Source organism: Acinonyx jubatus, chromosome B3, assembly GCF_027475565.1.
Source record: "Acinonyx jubatus isolate Ajub_Pintada_27869175 chromosome B3, VMU_Ajub_asm_v1.0, whole genome shotgun sequence".
Taxonomy (NCBI): Eukaryota; Metazoa; Chordata; class Mammalia; order Carnivora; family Felidae; genus Acinonyx; species Acinonyx jubatus.
Window position 1 is genome coordinate 84,246,311 of NC_069386.1, and position 20,426 is coordinate 84,266,736.

The following is a 20,426-nucleotide window of genomic DNA, read 5'->3' on the forward strand; positions in this document are numbered from 1 at the left end:
TATATACTCGGAAACCTTCCAATGCGAGAGTACCAGCAATCCGGTTCGCCTTCAACGCGGCGGGGGGGTGGGGGGGTGGAGAACAATTACTGAGTGACGCTAATATGGGGAAACTGAAAAGAAATGTCGATTGTTTTTATTGTAACAGAAGGAGTGAACAAACAGAAAAACCAACCCCGGGTGATCGGAAACAGGCAGGCGGGGAATTAAAAGCGGGTCTCAGGCGGCAACAGGCCCCTCCCCTGCCCTTGGAAGGAGAAAGCGGGTGAGGAGCGCTCGCAACCCCGGGGGCCAGTCGCACGGCCCGCAGCGGGATTTCCGCGCTCTGGCCGGACCCCGCACGCTGCTACCCTCCGGGGAAAGGGTCTTGAATCGTAAGCAACGACAGGAAGGCGGAGAGGCGGCAGGGAGGCTTTGGCGATTCTCGGAGAATCTTCTGGGCTCCTTCTGGGGGCCGCACAGCACCCCGCCCCCCCCCGTCGCCCCACCTCCACTTGGGCTGGTACGTCCCGCGGCGTCCGCAGCCCGGTTAAGTCCAGGCCTGCAGGTCAGTGTGTGGGCACCTCCACACCCCAACCCGGGTCCCCGGCTGGGGCTGAGGGCCCTGGCGGTCTATCTCTCCTTCACCCCAGAAATTTCCGCTGTGGCCACCTCTGGCGACTCCGCCCGCTGCTTCACGCGCAGATCCCGCCTGGCCCGCAGCTCAGCGTGGACCCTCCCTCGCCTTAGGCACGGGGTGCGCTTCCGGCTGCCACGTGCCGCAGCAGGCGCGGGGAGGTCGAGGGGGCGGAGGAGCTGCAGCTGACCCCGTGTGGCCTGGACAGAGCAGTGGGCAGGTCGGGGTTGGAACCCGTGGCCCAGGCGTTAGCAGTGTGGCGAGCACCGAAGTCCGGCCTCTTTTTCCGCTCTCCGCCGCGCTCTTTTACTTACCCTGCAAGAGCGCTCCTTTGGGAGAACCGGGGGCGAGATCTTGTTTCTACCTCCTTCCCTCCTCACAAGGCTGGAAGACGTGACTGTGCTCTGGAAACCCGTCCTGGAGCTCAGACTCTGCCTCCTCTCCATCCCTCGGAGCTCCCTGGGTAGGGCGAGAAGTGGGCACGGCCGGATGTGCCTGCCCTGGCTCCTGACCCCAGGAGGAAGGCAGGTCGGAGGCATCTGCCCCTTAATATTCTTCTCTGTCAACCCTGCTCTTCACGAGTGCTACTGAGAACAGCCGGACCCCTCTCCTGCGCGTACACACGCCCATCTCTCATTCTATCCCCCAGCCGCAGCCCTAGCTGACCCGCGGACTCCGGGAAGCAGCCCAGGGTGTTGGTCAGGGTTGCAGAGCGAGGGAAGAGTTCCCCTTCCTCAGCAGCCTGTAGCGCCGGGGTCCCGCCGCGGCAGTCGCCCCCGCGGGCGCCATCTACCAGGCTGCTCGAGGGCGGCTTCGGATAGAGCCAGATTCCTGTTCCTTCTCGTTGTCTCTCCTCAGACCCGGCCTGTGCCGAGAGGGGGGCACCACAGGTTACCGTCCGCGGCACTGGGACCGCTGACAGATTTATGAAGACTTTACAGCTTCTGGCCTGGGCCCGAATGGCAGGGCAGAGGTCCAGCCTAAGAGGCGCGCTGCGGGCTAAAGGGCTAAAGTTCCCCCAGCCGCGTGCCCGGGGGAGCGGGGGTGGGGTGCTGGGGAGGGGGGCGCGAGCTGCCCCTGGAGTCCGGGGCCCTGGCTCCCTCCCTTCTGGCGGGCGTGCACGTCTGTCCCCGCCGGGGCTGGGCATAGGGATTCTCCCCGCTGCGTGTAGTCCTCTCCTTCCCACCCTCCCAGGCTAGCTTCCAGTCTCCCACAGAGTAAATATTTACCCAGAGGACGGGTAGCCCCTCGGAGGAGGCCTGGACAGCACCCTGGAAGGGCTTTTGGCTTTTCACCGGCCTGTATCAGCTGCAGCCCTTAACTGGTTGTATTTTGGTTTTGGTCTCTCAGTAGAAATTCTTTTAGTAGATATTCTTCCGATCTCTGTGTAATCTTCTGGGTCCAGAGCCGGCAGTTACCAGGGAGCAATGACCCCATCTGCCCCTTGCTCTTTCTCAAAGTCCTCATCTTTAGAACCACCTTCGAGGCTTACTGGCCCTTAATGTTTCTCTCTCTCCTGCCGGCCCGCCCTGTAGCCCTCTTTCCCTTCTTCAGGTCACTCGTCTCTCTTTCGTTGGGGGTCTTCGATTTGCCGGCTACCTGACCGCAGCACTCATTGTGCGTCCCCAGGAGGATTTAAAATCAGTCCCTTCCTCTAGGATCCTTCACCTCTGTCTCTCCCCTGAAGCTTTGATTCCTTTTGCCCCCGAAGTTGGGGCCTCAGTTTGCCGCAGATTCTTCTTAGTGTCCCTAAACACCGAAGATGCTCGCCAGCTCTTCAGAATGTCCTGGGCTGAGAGCACGGAACACCCGAACTCGCCGGCGTGATGAGGGCCTGCCGCGCTCCGAGGAGCCCCAGCAGAGGCTGCGCCACAATGATCATGCCCTGCCACGGCCAAGTCCCAACAGGTGGAAATGGAGAGAGAGAGTGACAGACCTATTTGGGAGCGCAGGATATGTGAGGTAGCTGAAGGAGTTTAGAGATGAACGAGAGGGATTTGTGTGTTAGGTACACCTAGCCAGAGCTCTAAACAATGAGAATCTCAGAATCACTCTGGGTTGGTGCTGTAGAACCACTATTACCCTCTAAGAGCTCATAGACACATCCCGGCACTGGGTCTTGCCAGCCGGAAGGTGGAATAGCCCATTACCGACACCGCAGACCAGCAAAGTCAGCGAGGCGCTCACTGGGAGCACACGAGCGGTGTGGAGTCTGAGCAAGAGGTAGAGCTAGTCACTGTGCGTGTTTGTGTGTGTGGGGGGGGGGGAGGGGTCAGGGAGCTTCGTGATCCAGAAGCCCAGGATGTTCAATCTTTCTCACAAACCTCAGTCCTAAGCTCCTCTCTGATATCTCAGTCTCAACTAATTTGCACCCAACCCCCGAGATGGAATTGCTGCATTAAAAATCTTGGATTCCCAAAGCACCTCTGCGGGGTAAGATACCAGGCAGTGCCAAGCAACAGGTAGTGAGGGTCAGACGAAGGTGAAACCGCTATCAAGTCAAATTGCGAGAAATTTTAAACAATTGAAACAAACAAAAAAGGCAGACATGTTCAAGTATTTCTAGTTGTGAGACTTTTCACAGGAATCAAGCATAAGGAATTAAGGGTGTTTGAATTCATCTTTTTTTTTTTTTTTTAATCTTCCAAGTCTTCCTTACCTGTAAATTTGATGTTAGACTGCAGCCCCAACAACAGAAGCTTGAGGATCTGGAGATGGCTCTCCGTTTCAAAAAGCACAGATGATCATTCGCTTTTCTGGCTTCTGGTCACTTACTGGTCCGGAATCTGGGCCCAGTCAGCTTCCCTGTTTGTAGACCAGAGCCACACACATCCCTCGGGATTGTGGGAAGATCAACACGAGTCCTGTGTGCACGAGAAGTAGCGTTTTGACTATCAAGTAGCAGTAGCAGTATCCTCGACCAGAAGCAGTACAAACACCCAAGTTCATTAAAGATGTTCCCCGTCTTGCTTTTAATTTTGACTAGCATTCCCGATAACCCATACTCAAAATGTGATCAGCTTTGGCCGCCAACAAGAGTACTGTACTCTTTAGATTAGACTTAGAGTGATCGAAAGTGAAAATTCAGAAGTAGGCTGCCCCGCAGGGCCTCTGGTAACTAAACAGAAGACCGGGGGATTACTTGTATGTGCAGTCTCAGTGTTCAACTTTCTTGGGACCGAGTCTTTTTGATTAAACCTTTCACTGGTGGGGGGATGCCAGCAGACCTTGGCATCAGGTACCAGCAGACCAGTATCGCGGCTGAGCTCTGTGGTGTGCTGGCCTCCAAGGAGAGTGCCCCTCGCACAGGCAATCGTCGACCCCTTGTGCGTAAGTTCTCGGCGCACCGCTCACGGCCAGGGACTGGAGCCTGTGTGGCTACGGTTTGGCCCCGCGCTTCTGGATGAACCCATCAGAGGCTGCGTTAGGAGGCTAGTCACGGAGACAGAAGAAGGGTCTCCACCTGGCGGTCGCAGTGGCCCCCATCTCCGGCTCGGTCTCTCCTAAACCTCCTGGTCTTTCCGAGGGGCCTACCATCTCACACCTGTGCTCTCGCCACCTGGCATAGGCTGGAGTGAGGTAGCCCCTGCCGGTAATAGGTTCTTCTCGAGACAGCCCCTGGGGGCCCGCATGACGGGCAATTCTAAGAACCACTGCCCCTCGTAACGGTGGCCCCCCACCTCCCACCTGGAGTTTTAACTTCAATTCTGAGGCATCTGTCCCTCCTCCCCTCCTAGAAGTCTCTTCAACCCCTTCTCCCTTCGAGTCTCTCAAATTCAGACCAAACGCTTTCATTTGCTTATTCAGCATTTTTATCAGCCCGATTGTGTTGTCTGTTTGCGCTGCTCCTGGGAAGGTGTCAAACTCCCATTTTCATTGTATTTAGTCACCCAGGTGCAGAGCAAGCTTGAAAGAGACAGCGGAAGGACTTTCCCGGACTGCACTGTCGCTCAGCTGGCCGCACCAATCACCACGCAGCTAGCCCTCGGACCCTCCTCTTTGAGGGCGTGTCCCTGGTGAGTGATTGACGGAGCCGCCCGGCCCAGCTCAGGCCAGCCCACGTTGCTGCTTAGATTGAAATGCAGAACTCTAGCCTCTTTCATCGGGGCACAGACTTCCTTTTACTCCTTCCTTTTGCACTCTCGCCGCCTCCTCCCGGGAAGAAGTGGAGGCACCGGCAGCCCGGGGCAGCGACGAGCCGGGCCACTGAGGCTGTGCGAAAAGTTACTTTTTGGGAGTGCGGAACTGGGGCCCCGTTGGTGTACTGCTCGGAGCAATGGGTGAGTGGCGGCGGGGGACGCTGTCAGAGCCGGGAAGGGAGGGAGGGAACCACAGGGTGAGGGAGGGAGGGAGGGAGAGCGAGGGCGCGCACCACTGAGCGCTCACACTCTTATTGACTTTGCTCGTGTTTCTACAAGTTGTTAGGAACACGCTAAGGGTCAGGGCGCACAGCAGTTCAGTCTGAACGCTGGCTACTGGGTTGCTGTTGATGCCATTTTCTGATTTTAAAAGAAGGGAGCGGTGGCATCAGCAAGCTCCGCAGTCTTAGTGGAGGACCAAGTTTTGTCTCACGTAGACTCACACACTCAGAACGTGAGGGGAAAAAAACCAAACAAACTGTAGTTTCTTCTAGACCTTGTCTAATCGCGCGGGTCTCCAGGCGGGGCGCTGGGGCTCAAGGGGTAGCGGCCCAAAGACTTTAGCTCCGAGAAGGCGAGAAGGAGCCTGTTGCAGGCGTCAAGACCCATCTCCTTGCCCGCTTCGGAGACTTTTGAACACTTGGAGCGGCCCTGTGTCCCACCACTTTGTTTGCTTGTAGTGGCCGCAGGCACCACCGGAATGGGGAGGGGGTCCCACTCGACCTTAGTGGTTTGGGGCCACTGGGCGAGACTCGGGGACAATAGGCTTTGGGAAAAGCCCAGGTCCCTAGTCCGGGGTGGGTGCATCCGCCCTGCCTTCTTATGCGGGCGGAGGCCGAGTGGTAAACGGCTGTCCCAAACTCCCGGTGCGTGTCCCCGCGCGCCGTGTGTTCGTTTTGCAGAGCCAGCCTTTGGGGAGGTGAACCAGCTGGGAGGAGTATTCGTGAACGGGAGGCCGCTGCCCAACGCCATCCGGCTTCGTATCGTGGAACTGGCCCAACTGGGCATCAGACCGTGTGACATCAGCCGCCAGCTACGGGTCTCGCACGGCTGCGTCAGCAAGATTCTGGCGCGCTACAACGAGACAGGCTCGATCTTGCCAGGAGCCATTGGGGGCAGCAAACCCCGAGTTACCACCCCCACCGTGGTGAAACACATCCGGACCTACAAGCAAAGGGACCCTGGCATCTTTGCTTGGGAAATCCGGGACCGCCTGCTGGCGGACGGCGTGTGCGACAAGTACAACGTGCCCTCGGTGAGCTCCATCAGCCGCATCCTGCGCAACAAGATCGGCAACTTGGCTCAACAGGGTCATTACGACTCCTACAAGCAGCACCAGCCGGCGCCGCAGCCGGCTCTGCCCTATAACCACATCTACTCGTACCCCAGCCCCATCACGGCGGCCGCAGCTAAGGTGCCCACGCCGCCCGGGGTGCCAGCCATCCCCGGCTCGGTGGCCATGCCCCGTACCTGGCCCTCCTCCCATTCCGTCACCGATATCCTGGGCATTCGCTCCATCACCGACCAAGGTAAGGGCTCACGGGCCGGATGTGTGGACGTTGCAGAGTCTTCCTCTACACCCTCGCTGGTGTCTCGGTATCTGCGGCCTCCGAGCCCGCGTCTATCCCACCACCTGAGGCTTTTTCCTTTCGAAACTATGGAGTCCTCCCAGGGGGGGTGTCCTGATCTCATTAACTTGAAATTCATGCCCTCCGTTTCCTTGCCACACACAGTCTCCTGCCTCATCTCAAACTACCAGACCCATAACATCCCCCCATCCCCAACACATGGTTCGCATTTTCCACCCTCCCCCGCCTCTCTCGCCGCTGCTGCCTCAGACCCGCTCGCTCACTTGGAGAGCGTGGCCCGGGTTGGACTGGGGGCTCAGCCCGGGAGGACTGAGAGGGCGTGGGGCTGCCGGTTGCAGACACCGCTGCGGGCAGCTTGTTTGGGGATCAGATGCGGCCGCGAGGAGTTGGGCACCCTGTGGAAATTGCAGTATTCTTGGATTCTGGCAATCAGGCCAAATTTGCTCAGGCAGGAAGTTCAAATGTCACCTAATTGGTTTCATTCTTATGCTTCACTTCATTTTCCTCGGAAACTGAGGTCCCGAAGTTACTACTAGTAACTTGCATGTTACTGCATTGCTCATTCTGGGACTAATTTTCTGCTTTATTTCTCTCTCTCCCTTTTTTTCCAAGTGCCCCCCACCCTGGCCTTTACCTTAACAGACTTCACTATTTGTATCTTAGGAAGTAGCACCAACCACCGTTGTGATGGAGACAAAATGCGTGGTGATTCCATCTTGTCCTCTCTTCTTTCCCCCTATCCCCATGCCTGCGGCTTCTCTTTAGTGTCTCCTGGTCCCGGGAAATGCCAGTGGATATCTAGTACTTGCACGTTTTCAGCGGTGCCACCCCGCTGTTCTCTTCCTTTCTCACCCTTGACCTTGTGGTGTCCCCAGTGTCTTTTCTGGTTGGTAAGAAGGATTCCCCGAGCACCCCCACCCCCCAGCTCAGTAGGCTTCTGCAGACCAGAGTTTGTTTTCTTTTACTTCATAGTTAAACAAAACAATACAACAACAACAAGAAAAACCAGCATTAGCTTCTTTCTTGGTAGGGGTAAAAAGTCAAAATGTCCTAGATGCAGAATTAAAATAATACAGAGATAAGAGCCTACCTTTTAAATTTGTTGGCCAAAAGTTTAAAAAGCACAGAAGAAAAATTAAATAGGATGGGGGGGGGATAGTTCCTTTAATTATTTCCTGTCTTTCTCTGTTGTCACCACATTGGCACAATTATCTTTTTAAGTAATTAAAGCAGAGCCTGATTTCTCATATTCTTGTTTTCTGACTGTCAATTTACAAGATCCTTCTAAGGAGCTCAGTTTTGTCTTATTTGGGGCTGGTTGGAGCTTTAGTTGGAGAGAGTTTGCCCTTGATTTATAGGATAAACTGACCTCAGTGACATTTAAAGGAAGCTCCTGTTCATGGGAAAGTGTGAGATCAGCAGAAATGGGGGCTCACAGGGGGATCTCAATTTCTTAAGATAACTTCAGGCTTGTGCCCACCGATTGCCTTTTGTCTGGGAAGGCAAAGAGAGACTGGCAGTTCTGCGCCAAAACACGGTTTCCTGGTGCAAATTGGAACACAATCTAATCCTTTGGAAAGGAGGAGGAATAGTTAAAAAAAAAAAAAAAAGACTGACAGATTTGAAAAGACAACTGTTCTTCCCCAGGGATCCTACAATCAGACCAAATATCAGTTGGAAAAGTAATGGAGTATATGGAGAGGAGCAACTGTTCGTTCTAGATGTTGATTCTGGATGCCAGCTTTAAACATGTTTTCTGACAAATCCATGAACATAAGATGATTATTTCTATAAGTGATCACTTCTACAAAATGATTGCTCCTTCAAAGCACTGTGTCAGATGGAAGTATTTAAAATCAAGTTGTAGCGGCTTTATCAAACTTCAGTCCTCCACCCATAGGTCCCAAAGACAAAAACACATTGCTCATAGTCTTCAAATATCTCTTCTTTAAAACTGCAGTTGGCCATTCAAAGATGGCAGTGGTTTAATAGGCACACCTTTAGGTATTGTGGTAATCATTTTACAGTGTATAATTTTCTTTCTCTATTAAGAACATAAAGGATAACTGATGGTTTTACTCCTTTCAAAATATTTAATTCTATCTTCATTTCCTTAACTTTTTATTTCATTAAAAAAAAAACCCACCCTCTCTCTATAACCTTACCACTGTCACTGGTGGCATTTACAGGGGTAATTGTAATATTTATTTTCTGAGTCATATGCACATAACCTCACATATTTAACGTGTAGACATAGAGCATCAAGGGTAGTCACAGATAAGTTAGGCACACACAAGACAGAAACTATGCATGTATGTTTTGCATGTGCATTGTGGCCATCACGTAGTTATTTGCTTGCAAAGGACTTTACAGGTCTTTTGTCTCATCTATCCACCTAAGTACTAGATCCCCACAGCACAGTGAGCATTTTTCTAGATGTCTCTGAGCAGGAGCACAGGCCAAGGACGGTTAGGCCAAGGACGCTCCTCTCTCCCTTTTCAGTCTGCGCCAGTCCCAGTGTTCGTCAATCCCGAGTCAACCCTGGGTTACGATTGGGATGAACAGCTTCACGTGTTCTTTCCCTAATTTGGGAAAACTCCCAGGTTCTTTCCATTCGATTCCTCGGGGGAGCGAGCAGGGCGGGGGGAGGAGAAAATCAAAGGCTTTTGAAAAAGGGAGAAAAAGAAACCTTCCCGCAGGCCTCGGTGAAAGAGCTCGGAGAGGCCTACTCTGAGCGAGTCAGTGTCGCGGGACCCTGGGCTGAAAGCCGGCGAGGCCGCGCCTGAGACCAGCGCCCCCGGGAGGCCGAGGGCAGGGGTCGGAGCCCTGGAGCTCGCGGGTCGCGGTTTCAGGCCGCGTCTCAGGCCGGGGTGCGCGGGTTGGAGCCCCAGCTTGACGCCTTCTCGTCCTCCCCAGGAGTGAGCGACAGCTCCCCCTACCACAGCCCCAAGGTGGAGGAGTGGAGCAGCCTGGGCCGTAACAACTTCGCCGCCGCCGCCCCCCACGCGGTGAACGGGCTGGAGAAGGGAGCTCTGGAGCAGGAAGCCAAGTACGGTCAGGTGAGAAGGCGAGGGCCCCGCCGGGTAGGCCGCGGTGGCCGCGGGGGTTTGGGCGACGCAGGACCCAGTTCTTTCTGGGCCTCGACCGAGGGCAAGCCCGGGCCGACCGGCGGTCACTGTTGGGTGAGGCGGGACGGAGGCCGGGACCTTGCAGGGCGGAGTTGAGCCACGACCCCCCGCCTCGGGCCCGAGGGCCTGGGGCGGTGGAAGCGCCTCCAGGCCTGTTTGGCCTCTGCAGGCGCGGCCCCCGAAACCCAATCTGCTGCTCGCACTGGGAATAGTAACCCAAGGAAGGCGCTTCCGAGGGGCCGGGAGAGCGGCCTGGGTTCTCTGAGCGGCGCCGGCGCGGGCTCCCTGCAACGCCCGCGAAGCGCACGCCGGGGGTCGGGGCTGGTGGGCTGCGGGGTCCCCACGCTCGCGCGTGTCTCGTACGGCGGCTCCCTGCAAACACGCCGGCGTAGCCTGCCCTGTGATCGTTTGGAGAGGGCAACCAGATAAACCTAATAAAGTTACCATTTCCAGATTAAGGGTCACGTTGTAATCTCCCAAGGGAGGTTTGTGAGAAAACCTCAAATTATACGGACTGGCTGTGGACCGTTTAATTTTTCTTTCCCTCTGTCCCTCCCCCGACTCTGCAAAAAGAAAAATTAAAACACTCGTGTTCTCCCGCCCCCCTCCCCCACCCGGAAAAAATTAAGCAACCACCACCACTGACGCCCTAGAGGTTTGAGTCTAAACTCATCACCAAGTTGGAGTCAGGAGTTCAAAGCCCCGAAAAGCAAGCAAGCAAGCAAACAAACAAACACGGACCTTAAAGCAGCTTAAGGTTTCATTGAGCGGGTCTGGGTAGATTTGCAAGGTTCTTAACGCCAAACTCCAGTTCCGAAGCCCCCAAATACCCAGTTTTCGTTTTATTATTTTGAAGTCCTAAAACTCCTAATGTTTTAGCTGTCAAAAAGCAGCGTTTTATGTGATATGTAACTTGTTGCTTTTATTCACTTGGGAAGAAAAAAAAATCCTAATTCTCATTTTCTCAAACGCCATTTCCACTTTTCTCTCTCTGTTTTGTTAAAAGAGACTCATATACGTATTAGTTCTCCCGTGACAAAGATCTTCGAAAATAGCAAAGAAAGAGTCCCTTTCCCGTATCTGTTTCTACTGTAAAGAATGTCATGGAGAAATTATACGAAAGTTTGTCGTTTTCTTTTTAAAAAGCTCCTTATCATAAAGAAGATGCAGTAGGTACAGCGGTTAGGAGCTCCGATCTTCTGGCACCACTGCCACTTAAGCAAGTGATTTTAGCGCCTCCATTTTTTCATCTGTAAAACGGGGAAATAATAGTCCCAACCTCAAGATTCAATGAGATAATGCAGTCGTAAGGCGCACAGTAAACTTCCATTAAAAGTTGCCAGTGGTTATACATGGCGGTTTAGAGATGGTCTTCCAAAAACAAGCGATTTTGAGGGGTGGGGGTGTGTGAGCATATACTTTGGAGAGTTCATAGTCAAAAAGTGTCAAGGCGTGTTGTTACAAACAATAGAAGGAGTGTATTTAAAGCATCCAGCATAGTAGCTCGCGTTTAATAGGTGCTCAGTAGTTTTTATTAGGTCATCATTTGTTGGAATAACATCGTGAAGTATAGAGTTGAAAAATAGTTTTTCTCACATATAGTTGATAAACCCAGTTTACATATAAAGCAATGTCTTAATTCAAAAATCTTTGATTCATTTTTTTCCTCCCTTGAATTATATAGATCTAGTGTTTATACTCATTTAGAAATGGTTAATTTACACACATACTTCAAACAGACCACTTTAAAATAAAAATAGAACTGATTCAAAAAATCTGCATATTCTGAACATGAAAGTTGATTACATTTTATACGCTGATTATTACTGAATTATATTTATAAAAGCAAGTAAATTAAAGACATAAGTGGCTAAATAAGCATTGTTCGAAGTACCTAAGAGAACATGTTCAATTTTTTTCCAGAAGAAAAAGACATTTATATCAAACTTAAATTTGGAAACTTCTTAATTGCAGGATGCTAATCTTCTGTATTATCATGTGGTAATATAATTCAGTTGATGTAAAATTTCAAAACTTCAGAAGTTTCTAAGTACAATTAAATCAGTGGTTATTATAATGATCAAAATAGTGCTTAATGATGAAGGTGTGCTAAGTAGGTAGAGAAATTTAGGCTGTGTCATTTTGTGAACAGTTTTGAACTTGGACATTGATTTCCTGGAGGGTAAAATTCTACACTAATACTTGCTCATAAACAAAAAAGCAACGGTAAGGTGTGTTGTGTGTGTGTGTGTGTGTGTGTGTGTGTGTATGCATTTCCCTCGCCAATATTCAAAGAGCAGCTTTATTTTTAAGTTATTTTTCAAAATGTTATCAGCAGAAGTGTATTTTAAAAACCAAAATGTAAACTCAGGTAACATTTTTCTATTTGTGTAATGAACAAAATTTGAAAGTTTTTGGCAAAAAATTCTCAAAAATTATGCACATAATACTTTCAGGGCACTTATAATTTTTATTAAATAGTGCAATATTATATGACTCAAGTTTCATTTTAGTACATAAAGGAGGAAATTGAGAATTCAGAATCATAGGATTTAGAGCATAGTCTTTTCCCAGAAGACACCTGTAAAATTACTAAAGGGACTGAATTGACAACTGATTGTAGGTACTAGTGATTACCGTAATCTAGAGTTTCTATTTTCAGCTTAAACTACAAGAAAGGGTGCCTGATCGCTAGTAATTAGAACCTTATGCACATTTCAGCTATATACACACCTATCTTTTGTTTTTAAACCACTAATTTAGAGTACTCAAACTTGTCTTACTCATTAAGATGAAGTCAATACTTTATATTACATTTAGAAGTCCTTATTGTCTACCCTTGAGGATAGAAGAAAAAATATTTATTTGTTTTGGCTTTTTTCACCTGCATTTAATATTGGGCTAGAAATCTTTAATCTCTTCTAATTCTGAATGGCAACAATGTTCTCTGGTTCCTAATGGCTGGTTCTGTTCTGTTAAAACAGAAAACCTTTACTGAATGCAGTTGCATGGCAAAAAAAAGGGGGGGGGCTTTGGAATATATCTGCCCTTTTATATGGTCCTTAGTGAATTAATGCATTTTATTTAAACAGTTTATAAATAGTTGTATAGTTCTTGAAAAATTTTCTACAATTGGGCATACTTTCTCAGAAAAAAATATGTTGTATATCTGGTACTCTAACTGAAGTAATCTGAATGTTAGATTTATAAGCTTTGCGTATCTTCAGTTTTGGTTAGTGTAGGTTAACTCAGACAGCAAGATTAATGTAACATTAGCTACAAATCGAGATGTCAGGAATGAGGAAAAATCCTTACATACTTGAACTTAAAAAGTTAAGAGTTAAACAAGCTGTGAAAATGGTTGGATTTGGAGACATAAATTAATCTGAAATTCTTACGAAGCATTAATTTGTATATTGTATTAGAAATATAGTATTTCAGAATCCTGAATATAACTTTCTAGTACATTATTTTAAACACTGGTTGTCCTTGTAGACATACTGTTCTCATGAAAATATAAATGAAGTTGCACTGGATTTTTCAACATATGAAATAAAGTTAATTTTATGTTAAGTAATTGATAATTTTGCAGAGAATCAAAATGTAGGCAAATGCCAGTAGAAAGTGTTTGAAATTCATGATGTTGTCTATTATGGAAAACATTCCTCAACCTGGGTAGCTTTTAACTATTAGTGTCTTAAAACAAGATTAATGATGTAGCAGTAAAATGTGTCATATAAAATACAAAAAAAAAAGTAACTTAAATTTTTTTCATGTCTACCTTAATTTTAATATTTTGGAAATATAAAATTTAGGGAAAAATTTTAAATAGCAGCTTTCCATTACCTAGAGACATTTAGATCTGCAATGTGATAACTAAGCATAATTAAGATCTTTTTGGATGAATGTTGAAACCATATTTACAACCATCATTTCATTTTATCAGATTTGTTTTACTAGGTCATTGCATAATGAATTAAGAATGGTAGAACAACAGTCAAACAAAGATTACACCAAGAAGAGCAAGAAAATCTTGTTTATTTCAGATCTGAAACTTTTTCTTGCTTATGTTATGGAGGCTGAAATTCTAGGTGAAGCACATCTCTATTTGTGGCTAAATCTACTTTACTATAAAGCCAAAGTAAACTCATTTTATAATAAGGGGAGGACCAGGTAGAACTGATGAGTGGATGAAAGATTGTGGGTAGAGGATTGGGCGCTGCTGTTTGCATTTTCTTCAAGGGAGAAAATGTTGAGTAGACAATTCTCAGAATGTGAAGACTACTGTCTATCACTTCTAATTGCCAGACAGTTGTCATACCAGTCTCCCCCCTCCCCCCACTCCCTCCTCCCACCATGGTCAAAAGTGTTTGGATCTTAATGCATTTCCATTTTCGGGGGGGTGGGGGTGGTGGTGTGTGGATAAATGGAACAACCATAAATCAAATAATGAAATGGCTAGATTAGAACTTTTATTTACTTTTTTCAACAGCTTTATTCATTTTGCTTACTTAATGTATAATGCTTGTTCTGTGATCAAAAGTGACTTTTTTTTTTTAAAGCAAGAGTATCAAAAGGCTGCACTAAGGTATACAAATGGTTATGAAACACCTATGATATGGCCCATTTTATGAGGATATGAGATGATTGAGGCAAGCCCTGTTCTCAAACTATTTATAGTCTAGCTCTCTGCCAATATCGCTTCTCAATATACTAATTTAAAAGCATGTTTTTAAAAAATGGCAAATCTATGTTTCTAAAATTTTAGAACAAGTAAAATGAAAACTCATTTTTTTCATTCAAATCTTAACTAGACATTGTATTTTATGTTTTTTTTTTCTCCCTAGACTATTTTCTTTAATACTGGTGAGATAGAATCTGTTTTGTTTTTTTTTTTTTTCCTAATAACATTCAACAAACATTCAACTTTTTCTAGGGTATGCTGTTTGGTCTATTTTACTTTGTATTAGTAAATCTCATTGTCAAAATTAGGTGGAAGATCATTTGCTTCAGGGAGATCCTTGTATAGTTCTTTAGAGGAAAGGATTCTCATGGCTTTTATGGAAGATCCACATAAAAAAGCAGTTGATGGATTGAGGTCTTATTTATGGAATCTTTAGGTAAAGTCATTTTCAAAAATGGGATTTCCATTACATGCCCATTGCTGGGGTTTCATTTGGAAAATTTGTTTACTCTTCTCTGGGGATTCCATATGTTGGTTGATTTATAAATCATATTTACAATCCAATTAAATAGAGTAATTTAGCATGTTTGCTCCCACTATATTTATGGTGTACATTTGGTAGTCTCTACTCAGCCTAACTAGCTTTTCAGATTAATTACATGCCCTTCACTGAAAACATTAAACAGATTTGGGAAGTTTAAGTCATGTACTCTTTTACTGGAAAGAATAAACAAACATCAATGCTACCTGTAGTTGTTTTCCTTTGTGGTGGAAAATTTTACTCATTCAGTGATTGCTTCATAAATAACAATTACTTTACCCAGTAGAGATTTATATCTTTTGCCAACATCATATTTCAGAATTAATATGAGAAAATTGATGTGTTTATTGAGTCACTAGAATGAATAGTGAAGGTGGCAGGCACATTTTAAAGTGTGTTTGTCATCTCATCTTGTTTATGCTGCTTTTTCTAAATTTCTAAATCTGAACTTTACAAGTGAGAAGGAAAGTTGAGACAAAACTTTTTCACCCCAAATCTGGGTCATAATTTAACCTGAGGGAAAAGCAAAGAGCTATTTTTATACTGTTTAAAGATTTCTGTTTTTTTTCTTCTTTTCTCTTAAGCAAATACTTAAAAAAATTTTTTTAAATATAATTTGACAACTTGGTTTCCATGCAGCACCCAGTGCTCATCCCAACAAGTGCCTTCCTCAGTGCCCATCACCTACTTTCTCACTTTAGCCTCCTCTTGCCTTTTTTCTAACAAGACGAGGAGATCAAACCTCCCTGAGCTTCCCTTCTTATTCATCCTTTCTGCAGTACAGAGGGACTGCATCACTAAAATGATACTAAATATGTTGTGGATTTTAGAAAACTTTGAAATACTTAAGTCACCAAATTTGTGTTATTAAGTATGAGAAATTGGACAAATATGGAACAAATTAGTAGTGTTTACTTTATGCCCAACAAACAAATGTAGTCACAGAATAAGTAAGGCACCTGAAGGTAGCAAAGGCCTAAATCCAGTGTTCTTCCTCCCCTAAATCCCAGGAGCATTGTCTGAGATGAGAGTCCACTCCAGCCTGATTTCTCAGGAGGGATGTTTCTGGGAAAAAAGAAATGGGTCTACCTAAGGGGATGGTAGACATTGCAAGACAACAGCTGAAGAGCCCCCAAATAAAGGGGGCACATCACAGAGCAATGGCTCTAAGGGCAAGGATGTAAAGGGAAGATGGTGAAGCAAGTGTTTCAGAGATAACTATAATTCTGGATGATAGAAAAAATGCAAAGAAAAAAGAATGGGTAGGAAAAATTTGGCTGTCATGAAAAATAAAATTTATCAACACATTTTTTGACTAACTAGAGCACTGTTTCTGTCATGTATAACATTAAGTAGTTTAGCCTTATGTACTTGTAAAATGTTGAGCAAAGGTTTTCACTGTTTTAAAAGTAATTTTAACCTTATTTTATGATCTTGACATGGTAAACAGGATAAAAAATTAATCTAGAATGGAAGAGGCTAATACAAATGCAAATACCTTTCTATAACTGGATCAGAATGATTCCTTTCAAAACTAATTGGTCATGGGTTATTGGGAAAATCCTACACGAACATGATTGGAACTATAATCTCTATGCAATGCTAGATTTCTTCTACAATTTGATAGCTATCTTCATACTCATCTGCTGAGAGCCTTAGAGTGTGTCTCCTTTGAACCATTCTCTGATAAGCCATCCTCAGAAAGGGGGAAATTGTTTTGTTTTGTTTTTTTCAGAAGCTAAGAAACAGAATGAGGGTCAAACAATGAAAATAGGGTTCTAGAAGAAGAAAGAATCTTTTACAAGATGTTATATCAAAAGATGCTCTAGTTTGAGATTAAATTGTGTTTGTTCTTTAAATGTCCTGGCAAAGCAGGAAAAGATTTGCTACAGAGGATCCTGTGTCAGGCAGGGGTGATAACTTCTTTAAACACATGACCATTGATTTGTCAATTGGCCCAGGGTAAATGGCTAAATTCCTTAATCTACATTCTTGTGTATAAAAAGAGGATAAGGATTTCGTTTATATTTTAAAGTGATGTGCAATGATTTCTTTGTTAAAAATAGAGCACCATCCTATAGGACCCTTGAAATACATTTTAATTTCAATTGAAATCAAATTAAATGAAAGTAATATTGTGTTGTAATCATTATATATTATCTTGCCATTATTATAAACCCAGTAGTTTATAATGAGTTACAATTCGCCAATCTTCATTACTCCATAAACGATGTTGGATATTTCTTGGTGCCTGGGACATAGGGCATATTCAAGAAACCTTAGTTTCCTTTCCCCTTCCTCATTTTTCAAAGAACAGGCACTTTGACAAACAGAACAGGATCTGTGTGTTCTAACAGACCAAGTACACAAGGTTAACCCCTCTACTTTTATTCTTATCTTGTCAGAAACCCATGAGCAGTGTTAAATCATACCCATGTGTTTATTCTATTCCATGTATTACTCTAAATGGAGAAAATCATTTTGAGAGCCCACCATTGCATTGTCATAGATGTGGAAGTGAAAATAACAATCAAATGAATTAGGAAACAATTTCTATGTTGTAATTGAATTAGAAAAAGTATCTAACACAAGTCTGCTCTTTTCTTACCTCTAAGGATTGAATCGGTTTTACTACTAGTAATTATATTATACATTTACTGTCATTAGGAAATATGTTGATGTATGAATTCATTCACATCTCTGCCAGGAAACAAGTTTACTCTTTATTTCTAAATAATGTAGAAATTGAGGGGGGAAAAAGTTACTTGAGATACCAAGTGGTCATGCCAGAATCAGGATAGGAAATTGGGGTGTTTTTATTGTTGTTAATAGTAACAATACCAACAGTAACTTATTGGATGCCAAGAGAACACTGGTTTCTAGACAGAGCTCCTTGCCTGGGCTGCTGCATTTTGTTTGCAAACTAGGATTTTACATTTAAATTCCTTTCAAGAGACTTACCGATGTGGCTTTTAAAAACTCATATCACAGGACCCCAAAACTTTGCAAACCAATATTCCAATTTCAAAACCACACATATGCAGTTCTTTTATATTCCAATAGACAGTTTTCTTGTTGATAAAATAGCTCTGGAAAAAAATATCCCCAATCTTCATTTAAGAACTCTTATAAGACAACTGCCTGATTTTGCATGTCCTTTGTCCAACAGGCATTTTCAACATGACCTTTTAAAATACGGCCCATGTTTTATTTAACAAAGGTGGTGCTCATTTTGAGAGTCTGGAGTGACAGCCTACACTCCGTGCCCTTCTTTACTGGAAATGAAAGCTACGCCAACCAGGCCCTTCACAAATGCTTCAACAAAAGAGCCAAACAAAACCCAAGTACGGGGAAGGTTGACAAAGGCATCCGGATAGCTGAACAGCTTCTGAGAGTATTTAATCACCATTAATTCTTTCCTCACCCTGTATTTCCTTCCTATACTTCCAAATAGCAAAGCAAGTACTATGAATTTTCTTGTTGTAGCCTCCTCAAAGCCTTTGTGGAAAGAATGATATCCTGTTTTTTGGGCCTTATGTTTAAGCAGCAAGACTGTGAATGCATTTAGAATATAAAGATCAGATCTAAAAAAAATCAGAAATTAGAGTCAGAATATTGCTTCTACTCGAGGAACTTACATTCTGCCTCTTTCTGCAAACCCGTGAAATGTCAACTACTACAATGTAATTATTTTCACCTCTTTTCTCTTCCTACTCTTAGGCACCAAATGGTCTACCAGCTGTAAGCAGTTTTGTGTCAGCGTCCAGCATGGCTCCTTATCCGACCCCGGCCCAAGTGTCGCCTTACATGACCTACAGCGCCGCTCCTTCCGGTTATGTGGCTGGACATGGGTGGCAACATGCCAGCGGCACCCCACTTTCCCCCCACAACTGTGACATTCCCGCATCGCTGGCGTTCAAGGGAATGCAGGCAGCCAGAGAAGGTAGTCACTCTGTCACGGCTTCTGCACTCTGATGGGAAATTCTGTCCGGGGCAGCCTCACCCGGGTCTCCCCTCAGCACACCCTCCCCCTCTCCCCTGGTCTCGGATCCCACCCCTCCCGCCCCCAAAGCTGGCTTTAAGGACTCACATCCTTTGTGCCGATGACACTTAAATATTTCTTGCCATAACTTCTCTCTTGCAGAAACCTGACATGACTTTAGGATTTGAAAACAAAAGCAATCTTAAGGATTGAATGAGACATTTGTGTTGCCCACACACTGTTTTAACGTAGCAAAGAAACCTGCACCCCTCAAAGGGCTTAAGGAACTTTTAAAACTAGTCTTTGGTATAACCACATGTGTATATTTATTCTAAATCAACCTGAACTTTTGAAACGTGCAATTGTTGAGATTTTGCAAAATCAATAAAGGAAAACACATACAGAAAAAAGTTACGCTGCACCCTCTAATCAAATAAGTGACCAAGTAAGTTTAAATTCATCATTAGGAAACTAATCAATAATTGACTTGAGTGATGCTTTGTTTATTTTTAAGAGATAACGTATTTTGTTGGAAAATATGTATAACAAGCCGTATCTGAATTTAGCTCCTCCTGATGTTTTTACTCGGTTCCAAATACAGTGATGTTTATATTTTCTATTAGTTTGTAAATACGGACTCTGGATGGTGCATTTGTGTTTTCATTCCATGGGATACCCCCCTCCCTCCCACCCCTATCTATTTTTTTCTCTCTTTTTGTAAAGGTGACTTTCTGGCAACGTCTTTGTCTCTGTTTGGTGGTGGGCTCCTGGACCTGGACTTGCCCCAAATTTTGTGTGTGCAGTGAAGGCTTCAACATCTTATGAAGGACATTTTCTTTCTACAGCAGAGGACTCAAAAACAGATTAAACAATCCAGTCTCCCATTTTGTATCCTAATCAAACAACACACATGCCAAGCATATAAAGACATGAGGGTGGAAAATATCTGAATAAGAAGGCTTTAAAGGAAGTCACTTAGAAACTTAAGTTTAATGTGAAATGCTTTGCAAAGACACTTAAAATGAACTTTATGTTAAGAAAACCACTGTGAAACTAAATTGTACTGTTATTGTTGGCTTACCTGTGTGTTCAGCAATCTCAGCCCAAAATTATGTTGTAATTTAAAGAAAGTGGAAAATTCTGCTCTAGTGAATGTAAAAATGGCTTGCTGTGAAGTTTACATTGTTGTACAGAAGCATGTTTCACATGTAGGTAAACTGGTGGTGGTATTAGAAATACAAATGCTATTTAATTTTTTAAAATTCCCTTTATTCATTTCTGCAGTTAAAGGACCTAGTTTAGCCAGTAAGTCTTTCTAGACCAATTCTGTTTTCACTTTAATGTTAATAGTAGAGCTGTGGGGTGTGTGTGTGTGTGTGAGAGAGAGAGAGAGAGAGAGAGAGTGTGTGTGTGTGTGAGTGAGGTGTTGTGTTTTAAAACAATTGCTTTTCTTGGGTATAATTCTACATTTTTTCTTTTCTGTTTAGAAAGTTCTTCCTGCTTGGGATATAGGCTTGAAACTACGTTTTAAAAACATTGGTACAATTCATCTATTGGAAAATTAATATATTATGGGGTTTTTTTTGGCATTCTGTGCAATAACTAAAAGGGCACATCACTAGATAATGGATGTTAAAGATGCATTCGGTTAGGTGATCTTGGTTTCTTCCTCTCTGTGCTGTGCACAGTCCACATGGCAACCCAGTTCCGTCACATCGGTTTCATGGCTTTATTTAAAAAACTCAGA

General features: G+C 45.0%; 1 protein-coding gene across 1 annotated transcript; it reads left to right on the forward strand.

Annotated features, from left to right (window-relative positions):
- Positions 1 to 4,506: 4,506 nt before the first annotated feature.
- PAX9 (paired box 9) lies at positions 4,507 to 20,379 on the forward strand. The gene is made up of 4 exons (XM_027065611.2): positions 4,507 to 4,896; positions 5,658 to 6,284; positions 9,261 to 9,403; positions 18,418 to 20,379. Exons 1-4 carry the CDS (start codon positions 4,893 to 4,895, stop codon positions 18,670 to 18,672), a joined length of 1,029 nt encoding a protein of 342 aa, XP_026921412.1. The 5' UTR covers positions 4,507 to 4,892; the 3' UTR covers positions 18,673 to 20,379.
- Positions 20,380 to 20,426: the final 47 nt, after the last annotated feature.

Excerpts from the sequence above, each read along its gene's own strand:
- PAX9 (XM_027065611.2), top strand. Across the intron at positions 6,285-9,260 it reads TCGCTCCATCACCGACCAAG|GAGTGAGCGACAGCTCCCCC; the intron begins GTAAGGGCTCAC and ends CGTCCTCCCCAG. Across the intron at positions 9,404-18,417 it reads AGGAAGCCAAGTACGGTCAG|GCACCAAATGGTCTACCAGC; the intron begins GTGAGAAGGCGA and ends TCCTACTCTTAG.